Consider the following 18024-nt stretch of genomic DNA (forward strand, 5'->3'; position numbering starts at 1 on the left):
ATAATTCTGTGTATCAGATTTTGATTTCAATGAAAGGTTTTGCAATGGTTACTAAAAATAGAGATTTCTGTGAAATACGTTCAAAATGCTACTCCTCCTATAGTTTTGATCTGATTTCAATATAACTTGGCACACAAGTAGACTATAATAAGCTTAAGGTAGATAATTCTGTGTATCGGTTTTTGATTTCAAAGGACGGTGTTGCCATGGTTACTAAAAATAGAAATTTTTGTGAAATACTTTAAAAAAAATGCTACTCCTCCTACACTTTTGTCTGATTTTAGTATAACTTGACAATTAAAAGTAGAATACACTGAGATACATAATTGTCGTTATTGTTTATTGATTTTGTTGAATGATGTTGCCATGGTTACTTAAATCCAAATTTCTGTAAAATTGTTTTAAAAGGCTACTCCTCCTTCAGTTTTAGTCTGATTGCAATAAATCTTGCCACAAAAAGAGACTAAACCAAGGATCATTATTCTATTTATTGCTGTTGCAAAGTTTCAAGTCCAAGTGCTACTTTTATCTTCCTTTATAAGTACAACCAGTAGAGCTACAGTCTCGTCAGAGACTTCTTGTTTACTATGGAATTGAGATTGATATATTTTATGTTCTCCAATTCATACATGCACATTTTTATATTAAATGGAATTACTGCTTGTATATTCACATATTTCCAAATTTTAAATCGTGTTATCGAATTTAAGTGATTTTAAGCTTTGAAAACTCAAAAAAGTTCTAGAGTAAAGTTTCATGTTAATCAGAGTATTTACTATAGTAAATTTTTGTTAATTCTGTTTTAGTTGATTGGTCAAAAACAGACAAGCGCAGATGGCAGGGCGATGGCGAAACAGACAATGAAAATTTACTTTTTTGTATCCAAGACCAAGAATTCTCTCCGAGCACAAAATGATCCGTTTAGCGGAAAAGTACACTTTAAATTACACATGTAGCTCCTTACTTCTATAAATCATGTAAACTTTTGAACTTTTGGACCTCTTTCGTTTTAAGGCTCAACTGTAATTTTGTTTTAGGACTTTGACAATATTTTGAATCTAAAGACTATTGTATATTAAGAGTATATTCCTCTGATATTCCTGATTTAATATTTTAAAGCTGTACAATCACAATGAGATTAATAAACTTTTGAAAACGTACAATAAATTTTGGTGAATTGCATACGTTTTATGCGTAGAGTATGATATTCTTTATCAGAATGATTGCATATGCATTTACATGTGACTAAGTCCATTTCCATTATTTATAAAAATAATTTTAGAGGATATGTCTGAATCTTACCGTAAGCCTGAGTATGTACCACATACAGAAGTAACTGTACAATGCGTAGAATCATTGTAATGTGTCTGTTCTCTGAAAAATTAAATTTACACATTCAACACAATCCCAACAGTTTAACAATATTGTAGGTCAAATTCTAATGATTTTATTTATATTAATTCTAGTGAATAATATGTCATAATCTATAACAAAGACTGTTCTTCTTATGACATTTTTTTCCCATTTTAATTTCTGTTATCGAGGTTCAGTGTTTTTAATATTATCTGTCAAGTCCTTTTTTGATAATATTTTTTCTAATGAATTTAAAAAAGTGCCAGATTCCTAATTTACATAAAATTTAAATTTACAATGTCAGTGTTAGCTTTTTTATCTTAGAAGGTCTTTAGCTCAGCAAAGCTGAAAGCTCTAGTTATGTGATCACCCGTTGCCTGTCCGTTCGTATGGTAACTTTTCACATTTTTAACGTCTTCTCAAGAACCACTAGGTCAGTTGTAACCATATTTGCTACAAAGCATTCCTGGGTAAATGGAATTATGAAATTATTAAAATGAATGGCCAAAGCTCCTTCCAAGGAGAGATAAACAATAAAAGGCAGAGATATGGTGGAGTCATTAAAAATTTTCTTCTCAAGAACAACTGGGCCTGAAAAGCTTAAACCTATGTGGAAGCTTCCTGAGGCGGCGTAGATTATAAATCGTTCATGTCATGGCCCCCGGGGGTAGCGTGGGGCCACACTAGGGATTCAAATTTTTACATTGAAATATGTAAGATATTTTAAATCTTCTTAAGAGCCACTGAGCCACTGAGCCAGAAAAGGTGACACTTGTGTCAGAACTTCCTGAGATAGTGTAGATTCTAAATTGCTTAAATTATGTCCACTGGGGTAGGATTGGGCAATGATAGGGAATCAAAGTTTTACATTGAAACAGATAGGATTTTTATGCCCCCGTATCGAAGATTCAGGGGTATATAGTTTTTGCCCTGTCCGTCCGTCTGTCTGTCTGTTTGTCCGCAAAAACTTTAACATTGCCCATAACTTTTGATTGGTTAGAGCTATGGCTTCCATATTTCACATGTGTATTCCTTGTGACAAGACCTTTCTTTGGGTACCACCATGTTTGACGTTGACCTTCGAGTTTGACCCAGTTTTGCAAAATTTTTCCCAATTTCAACCTTGGCCATAACGTTTGAACAATTGGTGCTAGGGCTTTCATATTTCACATGTGTAATCCTTGTGACAAGGCCTTTCTTCGGATACCAACAACTTTGACCTTTGACCTTGACCTTGGAGTTTGACCTACTTAAAAAAAACTTTAGCATTGGCTATAACTTTTGAACTGCTGGTGCTAGGGCTTTCATACTTCACATATGTAACCCATGTAACAAGACCTTCCTTTGGATAGCAACAACTCTGACCCTTTGACCTTGACGTTTGACCTATTTTTGAAAAACTTTTACATTGGCCATAACTTTTTAACGGTTGGTGCTAGGGCTTTCATATTTCACATATGTAATCCTTTGACAAGGTTGGATACCAACAACTTTGACCCTTTGACCTTGGTGTTTGAGCTATTTTCGAAAAACTTTAACATTGGACATAACTTTTGAATGGCTGGTGCTAGTGCTTTCATACTTCACATATGTAATCCTTTTGACAAGACCTTTCTTTGGATACCACCAACTTGACCCTTTGACCCAGACCTTGGAGTTTGACCTACTTTTGGAAAACTTTAACCTTGGACACAACGTTTGAAAAGTTGTTGCTAGGGCTTTCATATTTAACATGTTTTTCCTAGTGACAAGACCTTCCTTTGGATACCAACAATTGTAATCCATTGACCTTGACCTTGGAGTTTGACGTACTTTTGAAAAACTTGAACCTTGGTCATTACTTTTGAACGATTGGTTCTTCAGCTTTCATATTTCACCTGTATATTTCTTGTGAGAAGGCCTTTCCTTAGGCACCATTAATTTTAACCTTTTGACCTTGACCTTGATGTTTGACTCACTTTTGAAAAACTTTAACCTTTTTCATATCTATTCAATGGTTGCTGCTAGTGCTTTATTATTTCACAGGTATATTCCCCGAGACAAGACCTTACTTTGGGTACTAACATATTTGATTTGCATTTGAGAAAGTTTAACCTTTGCTATAAGTTGCCATACGGGGGCATCAGTTTTTCACAAACACATTTTGTTTTAAATCTTCTTTTCAAGAACCAATGGGTAAAAAAAAAATGAAACTTATATGACTTATGTGAAAGCTTCCTGAGGTAATGGAGATTATAAATTGTTCAAAACTTGTTCCCGGGGGTAGGGTGGGGTCACAATAGGGAATCAAAGTTTAACATTGAAATATATTGGAAACATCTTTAGAAGTGTTCTTTTCAAGAACCACTGGGTCAGAAAAGCTGAAACTTGCATGGAAGCTTCCTAAAGTAGTGTAGATTCTTAATTTTTCACAGTAGGGGATCAAATTTTTGCATTGAAATATATTTTTGAAAAATCTTATCAATTACTTCTGCACCAGGAAGATGAAATATAAGTGAAAGCTTCCCGAGGTAGAATTCATTGTTAATTGTTCAAATCATGGTCCCAGGGGGGTAGGGTGGAGCCACAATAGAGAATCAAAGTTTTATATTGAAATATATAGATAAAACCTTTAAATATCTTCTCAGGAACTGCTGGACTAGAAATGCGAAAGTTATGTGAAAACTTCTTGAGGTAGTTTAGATTCTTAATTGTTCAGATCATGGTACTCTGGAGTATGACGGGGCAACACTAAGGATTACATAGGAAAAAATCTGTAAAACTTCTCTTAAGAAAAGCAAAGCTATTATTAATTATGTTAAAGTGGAAGCATCCTCTGGTTGTGTAGATTCATTTTTGTTCAAACCTTGGTCCCAGTAGATACGGTGGGGCAACATAAGAGAATCAAAATTTTACATAGGAATAATTGTATATTGGGGAAAATAGCTGATGCAGAACAGCAAGCCAAAGTGACTCACGTGAGCGTTATGGCCCATTGGTCCCATGTTTATTTCGGAAACGTATTGTTGATAGGGGCCTTGTACAGATTGTAACTCAAAAGTATCTGTATGATAGCGCATAGACAACTTTTTTCAGTTATGTTCGTTAGTAAAATTTCATCTCGATAGGTGGTGCAGAAAGCTGCCACCATTGCATCCGTGACACTGCATAAAAAAACTCTGTGGCACCCATTTCAGTTACACCTGAACAACTGTAATATATCAGTGCACAAACAAAGTGTAATACATATTTATGAAATTCTTGTACATCTTTCGTTTTTGCACAGCATTTGAATTAAAAATCGATGTAAACATGATACAGATCGTATGATTTCGTCACTAAAGGATGTCAAACTATAAGAGACTGAGTGGTAAGATATAGGTGCGGATCAGGATTTTGCATTAGAAAAAAAGGGGTTATTACATGGCAAGGGGTCTGGGTACCGCAGGGGTCCACAACAGGCCAGTGTCCGTTTAATTGGGAGGGGAACCCTCTAAGCTCCTGAAAATTGGCTAATTAGAATACGTCATTTTGACACGTAATCAAATGACTGTAATTTTAACTTCCATGTATAACAGAGAAAATTTCGCATTTGTTTGTTTGTTTTTTTAAATGTTTATTACATTTATTTCTTATTTCATTTATGTATACAGTAGTTTACGACAGCGAAGATATGAATTTTCAAAAGATCGTACATTGTGTTGTTTGTTTGTTGTTTAACGTCCCTCTCGAGAATTTTTCACTCATATGGAGACGCCACCACTTGCCGGTGGAGAGCTGCAAATTTTTGACCTATACTTGGCACTCAGGGCCATTGAGCAGTGAGGGATCTTTTTCGTGCCAATACCTACTGCGACAGGGGACCTCGGTTTATACGGTCTCATCCGAAGAACCGGAAATTGTGTTGTAGACGTAGGCGTAAACGTAGACTTTACGGCCGAATATATAGCTGGTTAGTTTAAAATCAGAAGTACTCGTCCTGTCCTAAAAGGTAAACTCACAATTTATATGTAACATGCGACATAGTCGGCACCAGTATGATTTTTAAAAAGTACGTGTTCTTGCATTACTGGGAACGGTAGGCCTAACACGTGTTGTCATCTGGAAAACGGAGTATGCTGTGAGGTTAGATCTGGTGCCTGGGTCTTATATGTTATTACACTTCTACTGATTTTTCACTATATAAAAATAGATCTTTAGATGTGAATACTTCCCTAATCCCTAAGTTGTCAGTTTAGAAAGATTATAACAAGTATTCATTATAATGATTACAATAATAATACATATTAAAAGCATTTTTGTTAAAAGCGTGCAAGTAATCAACATTGTCGCATAAGAACTTTTTAATGCCAAAAAATAACCATGTTTCATAAAATCATGAACACTGACAATACCTTCTTCAAAAAGTATTTTTGAGTAAATAGATTTATTGGTATAAGTATTTTGGGTTGGATGAAAAATTCCTCCATTATTCATTGGAATACTACATTCGGAATAATTTTCAAAGAAAACTGCTACAATGTGCAATGAAATGGATAAAAAAAAAAAGAGGCCCATGGGCCACAACGCTCGCCAGAGTAACTTTTTCCCTGCTGTTCTTCACCAGATTTCCCCCTTGTAACACTAATTGAGGCCCCACCCTACCTCAGGGTCATGATTTGAATCTACTCTACCTCAGAAAGCTTCCACACAAGTTTCAGCTTTTCTGGCCCAGTGGTTCAATGTAAAAAATTGTGTCCCAATTTTGGCCCCACACTACCCCCGGGGTTCATGACTTGAACAATTTAGAATGTACACTACCTCAGGAGGCTTCCACGTAAGTTTCAGATTTTCTAGCCCAGTGGTTCTAGAGAAGATTTTTTAATGACTCCACCCTATTTTTGTCTTTTCTTGATTATCTTCCCTTGTAAGGAGGCTTGACCCCTCATTTTAATAATTTAAACTCCCATTCACCCAAGAATGCTTCGTACCAACTTTGGTTAAAATTGGCCCAGTGGTCCTTGAGAAGAAGTTGAAAATAAGAAAAGTTTACAGACGGACGACGGACAACAGGTGATCAGAAAAGCTCACTTGAGCTTTCAGCTCAGATTAGCTAAAAATCATGCCTAGATCCAAGATTTAGATTAAATATAGGGCAAAATTGATCATTATGTATATGGAAGATACGGCTTAATCTTCATCATCTGCCCCTTCTTTATTTATGGCCATCGAGCGTCATTATAATAAATTATTCTTTACAATAATTGTGGGGAAAAACCCGGGGTTAATGGTTCGGGCTAGGGTACTGAAAACACTGCATTCTTGAAATGATTTCTTTTTTCTTTTCTTTTTTTAAATATGGCTTTCTTGTTAAGGTCTTCCGTTCCAACGGAACACCTTCTACTGATTCTGATGGTTAAGATTCTTCTTCTTCTTTTTTTTTAAGGTCTTCCGTCTTCACGGAAGACCTTATAGTGATTCTACTGTTTCTTATTAGGGTCTTCCGTCTCCAACGGAAGACCCTTCTATTATTCTATTGTTTCTTTTTCACTTTTATTATTATTATTATTATTCTTTTTTTTTCTTTACAATTTTTGTGCAGAAGATTTCTCGGAGTTGGCTCGATCGATTTACTTGAAAATTTCAGGGAAGATGTATCTTTGTCTGAACCTTATACGTTTTTCTCATTTTTTTGAAATTCACTTCCGGTCGGAAGTTATCTCCCTTTAATCAAAATTCAGAGGACCTCCTTGTCTGCAATGGAACTCAAAAACGATTAAAGCTAGAGTGCTGAAATTTTCAGCGATGATAGAGGACATGTTGCCATTGATCACCTGGGTTTTCAAATTTTCCGGAAGTGTTTAGTATGGAAGCTCGGTAGGGGTCGAAATTTAGGACACGAATCATGAGTGAATTTTAGAGACATTTCCTACGATAACTTTTTAACTATAAGTATTTTGTTAAAACATATATAACATAATTTGTGTAGAATTACAAGATCTTTGGGCTGACTCATCACATTAGGGGCCGAGAAGGGCCGAAAGTCTTTAATCAATAACTCTTTAACGATCAATATTTTGTAATGCATTACTGAAGCAAAAATGTTTATCCCAACCATTTACAACTATATATTATGATATTCACATCATATGTTACATAATTAAGGGCCATAAGGAGCCAGAATGCTAAAACTTTGACGCTTTATATCTCAAAAGTGGGAAATATTTTGGTAAGAAATATTGAACAAAAGATGTTCAAAATAATTTCTAAACAATATGCAACCTTTCATTTTTTGCTAAACGTCCCCATTAAGGAGTTGAAGGGCCGGCCCCTAAATATTTCCTTTGCAAATATCTCAGGAACGAAAAAGAATTTCTGTGTAGTTGTTGAACAAAAAGTGTTCAAAATTAGGAGAGCTTTAAAGTGATATGAAGAAAAAGGGGCTGACCCCTCAAAATAGGGGCTGAGAGGGGCCGAAAGTCTTTGAACAATAACTCTTTAACGATCAACATTTTGCAATGCATTACTGAAGCAAAAATGTTCAACTCAACAATTTACAACTATATATTATGATATTCACATCATATGTTACATAATTGGGGGCCATAAAGGGCCAGAATGCTTAATCTTTGACGCTTTATATTTCGAAAGTGGGAAATATTTTGATAAGCAATATTGAACAAAAGATGTTCAAAATAATGTTCTAAACAATATGCAACCTTTCATTTTTTGCTAAACGTCCCCATTACGGAGTTGGAGGGCCGGCCCCTAAATACTTCCTTTGCAAATATCTCAGAAACGAAAAAGAATTTCTGAGTAGTTGTTGAACAAAAAGTGTTCAAAATCAGGAGAGCTTTAAAGTGATATGAAGAAAAAGGGATTGACCCCTCAAATTAGGGGCTCAGAGGGGCCAAAAGTCTTTCATCTATAACTCTTTAACGATCAATATTTTGTAATGCATTACTGAAGCAAAAATGTTTATCTCAACAATTCACAACTATATATTATGATATACACATCATATTTACATAATTAGGGGCCATAAGGGGCCAGAATGCTAAATCTTTGACGCTTTATATCTCAAAAGTGGGAAATATTTGGATAAGTATATTGAACAAAAGTTATTCAAAATAATGTTCTAAACAATATGCAACCTTTTGATTTTTGCTAAACGTCCACATTAAGGAGTTGAAGGGCCGGCCCCTAAATTTATCCTTCGGATATATCTCGGAAACGAAAAAGAATTTTTGAATAATTCTTGAACAAAAAGTGTTCAAAATCATGAGAGCTTTACGGTGATATCAAGGAAAAGGGTCTGACCCATTAAATAAGGGGCTGAGAGGGGCTGAAAGTATACAATCAATAACTCTTTAATGATCAATATTTTGTAATATATTACTGAAGCGAAATAGTTCTTCTTCACACACTTTATCTAAATAACATGATGTTGATATCATATATTACACAGTAAGGGGTCTTAAGGGGGCCAGATTGCATAATCTATGGCGCAATATATCTCGAAAAGGAAGAATATTTTGATAAACAGTATTGAACAAAAGTCGATCAAAATACTATTCTGAACAATATGCACTCTTTCAATTTTTGCTAGACGTCACCATTTAGGACTTGAAGGGCCGACCTTTAATATTTCTTTTGAATATATCCCGAAAACAAAAAAGAATTTCTGACTAGTTGTTGAACAAAAAGTGTTCAAAATCATGAGAGCTTTAAAATGATATCAAGAAAAAGGGGCTGACCTCTCACATTAGGGGCCAAGAAGGGGCGAAAGTCTTTAATCTATATTCCTTTAATGATCAATATTTTGTAAAACATTATTAAAGCAAAATTGTTCGTCTTAACAATTTATTTATATCATTATATTTGAACGAAAATCTCAGTCAAATTCTAATCTCATCTTATCAAAAATCGGACGGAAGACCCACTCGTTGCTCGCAACGAGATCTCATCTAGTTAGGGTCTTCCGTCTTCAGCGGAAGACCCTTCTATTATTCTTAGGTTTCTTTTTTACCTTTATTATTATTAGGGTCTTCCGTCTTCTGCGGAAGACCCTTCTATTATTCTATTGTTGATTTTTCACTTTTCTTATTATTATTATTATTCTTTTTTTTTTCCTTACCTATTTTGTGCAGAAGATTTCTCGGAGATTGCTCGATCGATTTGCTTCAAATTTTCAGGGTTAATGCGTTGCTATCTGAAGTTTATAACGCCGCTTCAGTTTTTGAGAAATCACTTCCGGTCGGAAGTTATCGCCCTTTGATCGATTTTTTGATAGACCTTGTGTCTGCACAAAAACTCAAGAACGACAAAAGCTAGAGTGCTGAAACTTTCAGTGGTGATAGAGGACATGTTCTAGTTGTGCACCTTGGTTTTCAAATTTTCCGGAAGTGCGAAGTATGGAAGCTCGGTAGGGGTCAAAATTTAGGACCTGATTTATGAGTGAATTTTAGAGACATTTCTTATAATAACATTTTAAATAAAAGTATTTTGTTAAAACATATTGAACAAAAAGTCTTTAAAATCACAAGACCTTTTATTTGATATCAAGAAAAAGGGGCCGACTCCTCAAATTAGGGGCTCAGAAGGGCCAAAAGTCTTTCATCTATAACTCTTTAACGATCAATATTTTGTTATAAATTACTGAAGCAGAAATGTTCATCTTAACACTCTGCAACTATATATTATAAAATTTTGATCATATGTTACGTAATAAGGGGCCAGAAGGGGCAAGAATGCTAAATCTTTGACACATTATATCTCGAAAAGGGGAAATATTTTGAAAAGCAATATTGAACAAAAGATGTTCAGAATAATGTTCTAAACAATATACACCCTTTTATTTTTTGCAAGACATCCCCATTAAGGACTTGGAGGGCTGGCCCCTAAATATTGTTATTCTATATATCTCTTAAACGAAAGGAAATTTCTGAATAGTTGTTGAACAAAAAGTCTTCAAAATCACAAGACCTTTCATTTGATATCAAGAAAAAGGGCTAACCCCTCAAATTAGGGGCTCAGAAGGGCCAAAAGTCTTTCATTTATAACTTTTTAATTATCAATATTTTGTTATAAATTACTGAAGCAAAAATGTTCATCTTAACATTCTGCAACTATATATTATAAAATTGTGATCGTATGTTACGTAATAAGGGGCCATAAGGGCCAGAATGCTAAATCTTTGACACTTTAAATTTCGAAAATGGAAAATGTTTTGATAAGCAATATTAAACAAAAGATGTTCAGAATAATATTCTAAACAATATACACCCTTTTAATTTTTGCAAGACATCCCCATTAAGGACTTGGAGGGCTGGCCCCTAAATATTGTTATTCTATATATCTCTTAAACGAAAGGAAATTTCTGAAAATCACAAGAACTTTCATTTGATATCAAGAAAAAGGGGTTGATCCCTCAAATTAAGGCCCAGAAGGGCCAAAAGTCTTTCATTTATAACTTTTAAATAATCAATATTTTGTTATAAATTCCTGAAGGAAAAATGTTCATCTTAACATTCGTTAACTATATATTATAAAACTTTGATCATGTGTTCAAAATAATGGGCCATAAAGGGCCAGAATGCCAAATCTTTGACACCTCGAACAAGGGGAAATATTTTGATCAGTAATATTGAACAAAAGATGCTCAGAATAATGTTATAAACAATATGCATCCTTTCACTTTTTATAGACGAATATCTCAGTCAAGATCTTGACTTATCTCATCCAAAATCAGACGGAAGACCCACTCGTTGCTCGCAACGAGAACCATCTAGTTATTATTATTATTATTATTCTTTTTTCTCCTTACAAAATTTGTGCAGAGGATTTCTCGGAGATGGCTCGTTCGATTTCATTCAAATTTTCAAGGTAGATGCGTTGACATCTGAAGTTAATTCCGGCAAGTCCGTTAAGGGATATTTACTTCCGGTCGAGAGTTATTGCCCTTTTATTAAAATTCAGAGCACCTCCTTGTCTGCGATGGAACTCAAAAACGGCTTAAGCTAGAGCGCTGAAATTTTCAGTGATGATAGAGGACATGTTGCCATAATGCACCTGGGTTTAGATATTTTCCGGAAGTGCCTAGTATGGAAGCTCGGTAGGGGTCGAAATTTAGGACACGAATCATGAGTGAATTTTTGAGACATTTTGTATCATATCTTTTAAAGTATAATTATTTTGTTAAAACATGTTGAACAATATTTGTGCAGAATAAAAAGATCTGTAACATGATATCAAGAAAAAAGGGCTGACTCATCACATTAGGGGCCAATAGGGGCCGAAAGTCTTTAATCGATAACTCTTAAACAAGTAATATTTTTGTATACATTACTGAAGCAAAATTATTTATCTTAACAAACTACAACTATATATTATGATTTTTACGTCATATGTTACATAAATAAGGGCCACAAGGGGCCAGAATGCTTAATCTTTGAAGCTTTATATCTCGAAAAGGGGAAACATTTTGAAAAGTAATATTGAACAAAAGTTGCTTAGAATGATGATCTGAACAATGTGCATCCTTTGAATTTTTCCTAAACAGCCCCTATAAGAACTTAAAGGGACGGCCCCTAAATATTTCAAGTCTACATATCTCAAAAACGAAACGAAACTTCTGAATAGTCGTTGAACAAAAAGTCTTCAGAATTACAAAACCTTTCAAGTGATATCAAGAAAAAGGGGCTAACCCCTCAAATTAGGGGCTCAGAGGGGCCAAAAGTCTTTCATCTATAACTCCTTAACGTTAAATATTTTGATATTAATTATTGAAGCAAAAATGTTCATCTTCACAATCTGCAACTTTATATCTTAAAATTTTCTTCAAATATTACGTAATTAGGGGCCATAAGGGGCCAGAATGCTTAATCTTTGAAGCTTTATATCTCGAAAAGGGGAAACATTTTGAAAAGCAATATTGAACAAAAGTTGTTTAGAATGATGATCTGAACAATGTGCATCCTTTGAATTTTTCCTAATCAGCCCCTATAGGGACTTAAAGGGACGGCCCCTAAATATTTCAAGTCTACATATCTCAAAAACGAAACGAAACTTCTGAATAGTTGTTGAACAAAAAGTCTTCAGAATTACAAGACCTTTCAAGTGATATCAAGAAAAAGGGGCTAACCCCTCAAATTAGGGGCTCAGAGGGGCCAAAAGTCTTTCATCTATAACTCCTTAACGTTAAATATTTTGATATTAATTATTGAAGCAAAAATGTTCATCTTCACAATCTGCAACTTTATATCTTAAAATTTTCTTCAAATATTACGTAATTAGGGGCCATAAGGGGGCCAGAATGCTTAATCTTTGAAGCTTTATATCTCGAAAAGGGGAAACATTTTGAAAAGCAATATTGAACAAAAGTTGTTTAGAATGATGATCTGAACAATGTGCATCCTTTGAATTTTTCCTAATCAGCCCCTATAGGGACTTAAAGGGACAGCCCCTAAATATTTCAAGTCTACATATCTCAAAAACGAAACGAAACTTCTGAATAGTTGTTGAACAAAAAGTCTTCAAAATTACAAGACCTTTCAAGTGATATCAAGAAAAAGGGGCTAACCCCTCAAATTAGGGGCTTAGAGGGGCCAAAAGTCTTTCATCTATAACTCCTTTACGTTAAATATTTTGATATTAAATATTGAAGCAAAAATGTTCATCTTCACAATCTGCAACTATATATCTTAAAATTTTCTTTAAATATTACGTAATTAGGGGCCATAAGGGGCCAGAATGCTTAATCTTTGAAGCTTTATATCTCGTTTTTATTCTTTTTTCTTCTTACAAAATTTGTGCAGACGATTTCTCGGAGATGGCTCGTTCGATTTTATTCAAATTTTTGTGGTAGATGCGTTGATATCTGAAGTTAATTCCAGCAAGTCTGTTAAGGGATATTTACTTCCGGTCGGAAGTTATCGCCCTTTTATCAAAATTTAGAGGACCTCCTTGTCTGCGATGGAACTCAAAAACGGCTTAAGCTAGAGCGCTGAAATTTTCAGTGATGATAGAGGACATGTTGCCATTATGCACCTGGGTTTAGATATTTTCCGGAAGTGCCTAGTATGGAAGCTCGGTAGGGGTCAAAATTTAGGACACGAATCATGAGTGAATTTTTGAGACATTTTGTATCGTATCTTTTAAAGTATAATTATTTTGCTAAAACATACTGAACAATATTTGTGCGGAATGACAAGATCTTTCACATGATATCAAGGAAAAAGGGCTGACTCTTCACATTAGGGGCCGAGAGGGGCCGAAAGTCTTTAATCGATAACTCTTAAACAAGCAATATTTTGGTATACATTACTGAAGCAAAATTATTTATCTTAATAAACTACAACTATATATTATGATTTTTACGTCATATGTTACATAAATAAGGGCCATAAAGGGCCAGAATGCCAAATCTTTGGCACTCTATATTTCGAAAGTGGGAAATATTTTGATAAGCAATATTGAATAAAAGATGTTCAAAATAATGTTCTAAACAATATTTAACCTTTCAATTTTTGATAAACTTCCCCATTAAGGAGTTGAAGGGCTGGTCCCTAAATATATCTTTTGCATATAGCTCGGAAACGAAAAAGAATTTCTGAATAGTTGTTGAACAAAAAGTGTTTAAAATCATGAGAGCTTTAAAGTGATATGTAGAAAAAAGGGCTGGCCGCTCAAAATAGGGGCCGAGAGGGGCCAAAAGTCCTTAATCAATAACTTTTTAACGATCAATATTTTGCAATTCATTACTGAAGCAAAAATGTTTATCTTAACAATTTACAACTAGATATTATAAAAATTATGTCATATGTTATATAATAAGGGGCCATAAGGGGCCAGAAGGCCAAATCTTTGGCACTCTGTATCTCGAAAGTGAGAAATATTTTGATAAGCAATATCAAATAAAAGATGTTCAAAATAATGTTCTAAACAATATTTAACCTTCCGATTTTTGCTAAACATCCCCATTAAGGAAATGAAGGGCTGGCCCCTAAATATCTCTTTTGCATATATCTCGGAAACGAAAAAGAATTTCTGAATAGTTGTTGAACAAAAAGTGTTTAAAATCATAAGAGCTTTAAAATGGTATGAAGAACAAAGGGCTGGTCCCTCAAAATAGGGGCCGAGAGGGGCAAAAGTCTTTGATCAATAACTTTTTAACGATCAATATTTTGCAATTCATTACTGAAGCAAAAATGTTTATCTTAACAATATACAAATATATATTATGATATTTACATCACATGTTACATAATTAGGGGCCCTAAGGGGCCAGAAGGCCAAATCTTTGGCACTTTATATCTCGAAAGTGGGAAATGTTTTGATGAGCAATATTGAATAAAAGATGTTCAAAATAATGTTCTAAACAGTAAGTAACCTTTCGATTTTTGCTCAACGTCCCCATTTAGGAGTTGAAGGGCTGGCCCTTAAATATATCTTTTGCATATATCTCGGAAACGAAAAAGAATTTCTGAATAGTTGTTGAACAAAAAGTGTTCAAAACCATAAGAGCTTTAAGGTGGTATGAAGAAAAAAGGGCTGGTCCCTCAAAATAGGGGCCGAGAGGGGCCGAAAGTCTTAAATCAATAACTATTTAATGATCAATATTTTGTAATATATTACTGAAGCGAAATAGTTCATCTTCACACTCTCTAGCTATATAACATGGTGTTTACATTAAAGCTTATGCAATAAGGGATAATTAGGGGTCAGATTGTATAATCTTTGGCGCAATAAATCTTGAAAAGGAAGAATATTTTGATAACCAATATTTTAACAAAAGACGTTCAAAATAATATTCTTAATAATATGCAATCATTCAATTTTTGCTAGGCGTCCCCGTTTAGGACTTAAAGGGCCGGCCCTTAATATTTCTTTTGCATATATCTCGGAAACAAAAAAGAATTTCTGAATAGTTGTTGAACAAAAAGTGTTTAAAATTATGAGAGCTTTAAGATGATATCAAGAAAAAAGGGCTGATCATTCATGTAAGGGGCCAAGACTGACCGGAAGTGTTTAATCTATAACTTTTTATTGATCAATATTTTGTTACACATTACTGAAGGGAAATTGTTTGTCTTAACAATTTATTTATATACCTATTTTTTAACGAAAATCTCAGTCAAATTCTTATCTCATCTTATCAAAAATCGGACGGAAGACCCACTCGTTGCTCGCAACGAGATCTCATCTAGTTATTATTATTATTCTTATTTTTTAGACAAATTTTGTCCAAGCAATATCTCGAGAACTATTCAGTGGTTTTTCATCATTCTTTCAGGGATAACGCGCCAGTGAATGGCATTGTTACTTTTAAAAGAATTTTGGAAAAATTCGCTTCTGGTTCCAAGTTATGGACATTTTTCCGATTTTAAAATGAAATAGTTTCCGCGGGATATCTAAAGAACAACTAAAGATATGAACTGGAGACTTGTTAGAGATTATAGAACATGACTTCTAGATGTGCAAATCGACCTTGATTTTCGTCATCAGTACTTCCGGTCGCTACCGGAAGCGAATTAAAAAAGTCGAATTTTTCAACTTTTCTGCTTTTCAATATTTTTCTAAGATATTTGTAGGGTTAATAGAGACTCTTTTAAGAATGGTAAATATATAATTTGTTTTAAAATTGATAAATCCAAACTCTAGAGAATTTTTATTATTCTCTTTTTTTTAGACAAAATCTTCTGCACGCAAATTCTCGAGAACTATTCAATGAATTTCTTTGAAATTTTCAGAGATAAAAGATCTTTATATGAGTTTTATATGAAATTCCGTTTTTTGGTAAATTCGGTTCCAGTGCCGAGTTATGGACATTTTTTTGATTTTAAAATGAAACTTTGTCTGTGAGTGTTTTCAAGAATGTCTAAAGATATGAACTGGAGACTTGTTAGAGATGATAGAACATGATTTTTAGATTGGAGAGGGGACCTTTTCATGCGTCGTCGTTACTTCCGGTCGCTACCTGAAGCGAATTTAAAAAATCGATTTTTTCTACTTCAATATTTTTCTGTAATATTTGTAGGGTTAAGAGAGCCTCTTTTCAAAATACTAAATATATAATTTGTTTTCGAAATGATAAATTCAAACTCTAGATATTCGTCATTTTCACTTTGAAGCGGGAGTCCAAATGCCGAAATGGTTAGCGCGTTGGATTTTCACGCTGACGACAAGGGTTAAATCTCCAGTGTGTCTGATTTTTTTTTTATCACTTTTTAGCTTCAATTTACGTTTTCATTTTCAAAATCGGACGGAAGACCTCTCATTGCTCGCAATGAGTTTCTAGTTAAGGTCTTCCGTCTTCACGGAAGACCTTATAGTGATTCTACTGTTTCTTCTTCTTCTTCTTATTATTATTATTATTATTCTTTTTTTTTGACAAAATTTTGTGCACGCGATTTCTCGAAAATTATTCAGTCGTTTTCAATGAAACTTTCAGGAAAAATTAGTCATTGTATGAACTTTGTTCATCACAAGGAAAATTTGGAAAATTCCATTTTGGTTCCAGGTTACGGGCAATTTCCTGATTTTAAAATGAAGTTTTGTCGCCCCTTTTTCTCAAGAATGGCTAAAGATATGAACTGGAGACTTATTGGAGAGCATAGAACGTGACTTCTAAATTTGCAGAATCGCCTTTTCGTTCGTCGTCGGCACTTCCGGTCGTTTACGGAAGTGATCAAAGAAATCGTAAAATTTCAACTTTCTTTTTTTAAATCAATACTTACATCACATTATTGCATCTCTTTTGTAGTTTCGAAATATGTTGGTCCCACCGGAAACAAAAACGTCAACTTCCGGTTATAAGAGAAAAACTACATAATTTGAGTATTTTTCTTTCCCATTAATATCCTTTGTAGATAAAGTATTTGAAATGAATTTTAAATATGTTATTTAGACTGCAAATATCTAGAGTAACCTCAAATATCTTTGTAAAATTCACTTCCGGTCGCGTGTTTTCCTGTCCTCAAAATGAGAAGTTGTGTGAGCAAGATCTCGGAAACGGTGAGAGATTAAGACACCAAAGTTATATGAGCAACAGACCTTAAGATGTAAGTAAAACCACTTGGGTTCAGAGCGTCAGCCGTCACTTCCGGTCGTCACAGGAAGTGATCAAAGAAATCGAAAATTTCAACAATTCTTTTTTTAATTAAAAATTGCATCACTTTATTGCATCTTTTTCTCAGATTCGAAAGATGTTGGTCCCACCGGAAATAAAAACGACAACTTCCGGTTATAAGAGAAAAACTACATAATTTGAGTATTTTTCTTTCCCATTAATATCTTCTGTAGATAAAGTATTTGAAATGAATTTTAAATATGTTACTCAGACTAAAAATGTCTAGAGTAACGTCAAATATCTTTGTAAAATTCACTTCCGGTCGCTTGTTTTCCTGTCCTCAAAATGAGAAGTTGTGTGAGCAAGATCTCAGAAACGGTAAGAGATTAAGACACCAAACTTTTATGAACAACAGACCTTAAGATGTAGGCAAAACCATTTGGGTTAAGAGCGTCAGTCGTCACTTCTGGTCGTCACAGGAAGTGATCAAAGAAAACGAAAATTTCAACTTTTCTTTTTTTAATTATAAATTCCATCACTTTATTGCATCTTTTTCGTAGATTCGAAAGATGTTCGTCCCACCGGAAACAAATACGACAACTTCCGGTTAGAAGAGAAAAACTAAATAATTTGAGTTTTTTAAT

The 18024-nt window shown here is 34.1% G+C and overlaps 1 protein-coding gene across 1 annotated transcript in view; it reads right to left on the reverse strand.

Moving 5' to 3' along the window:
* LOC133199292 (uncharacterized) overlaps positions 1–18024 on the reverse strand; it is a 74661-nt gene that overhangs the window by 34328 nt on the left and 22309 nt on the right. The window contains exon 4 of the mRNA XM_061335120.1: positions 1303–1374. Coding sequence (XP_061191104.1) covers positions 1303–1374 — 72 coding nt within the window. The remainder of the gene's footprint in view (positions 1–1302; positions 1375–18024) is intronic.

This window comes from Saccostrea echinata, unplaced genomic scaffold (assembly GCF_033153115.1).
Source record: "Saccostrea echinata isolate AGI-Se365-2 ecotype Australia unplaced genomic scaffold, CSIRO_AGI_Sech_v1 ptg000033l, whole genome shotgun sequence".
Taxonomy (NCBI): Eukaryota; Metazoa; Mollusca; class Bivalvia; order Ostreida; family Ostreidae; genus Saccostrea; species Saccostrea echinata.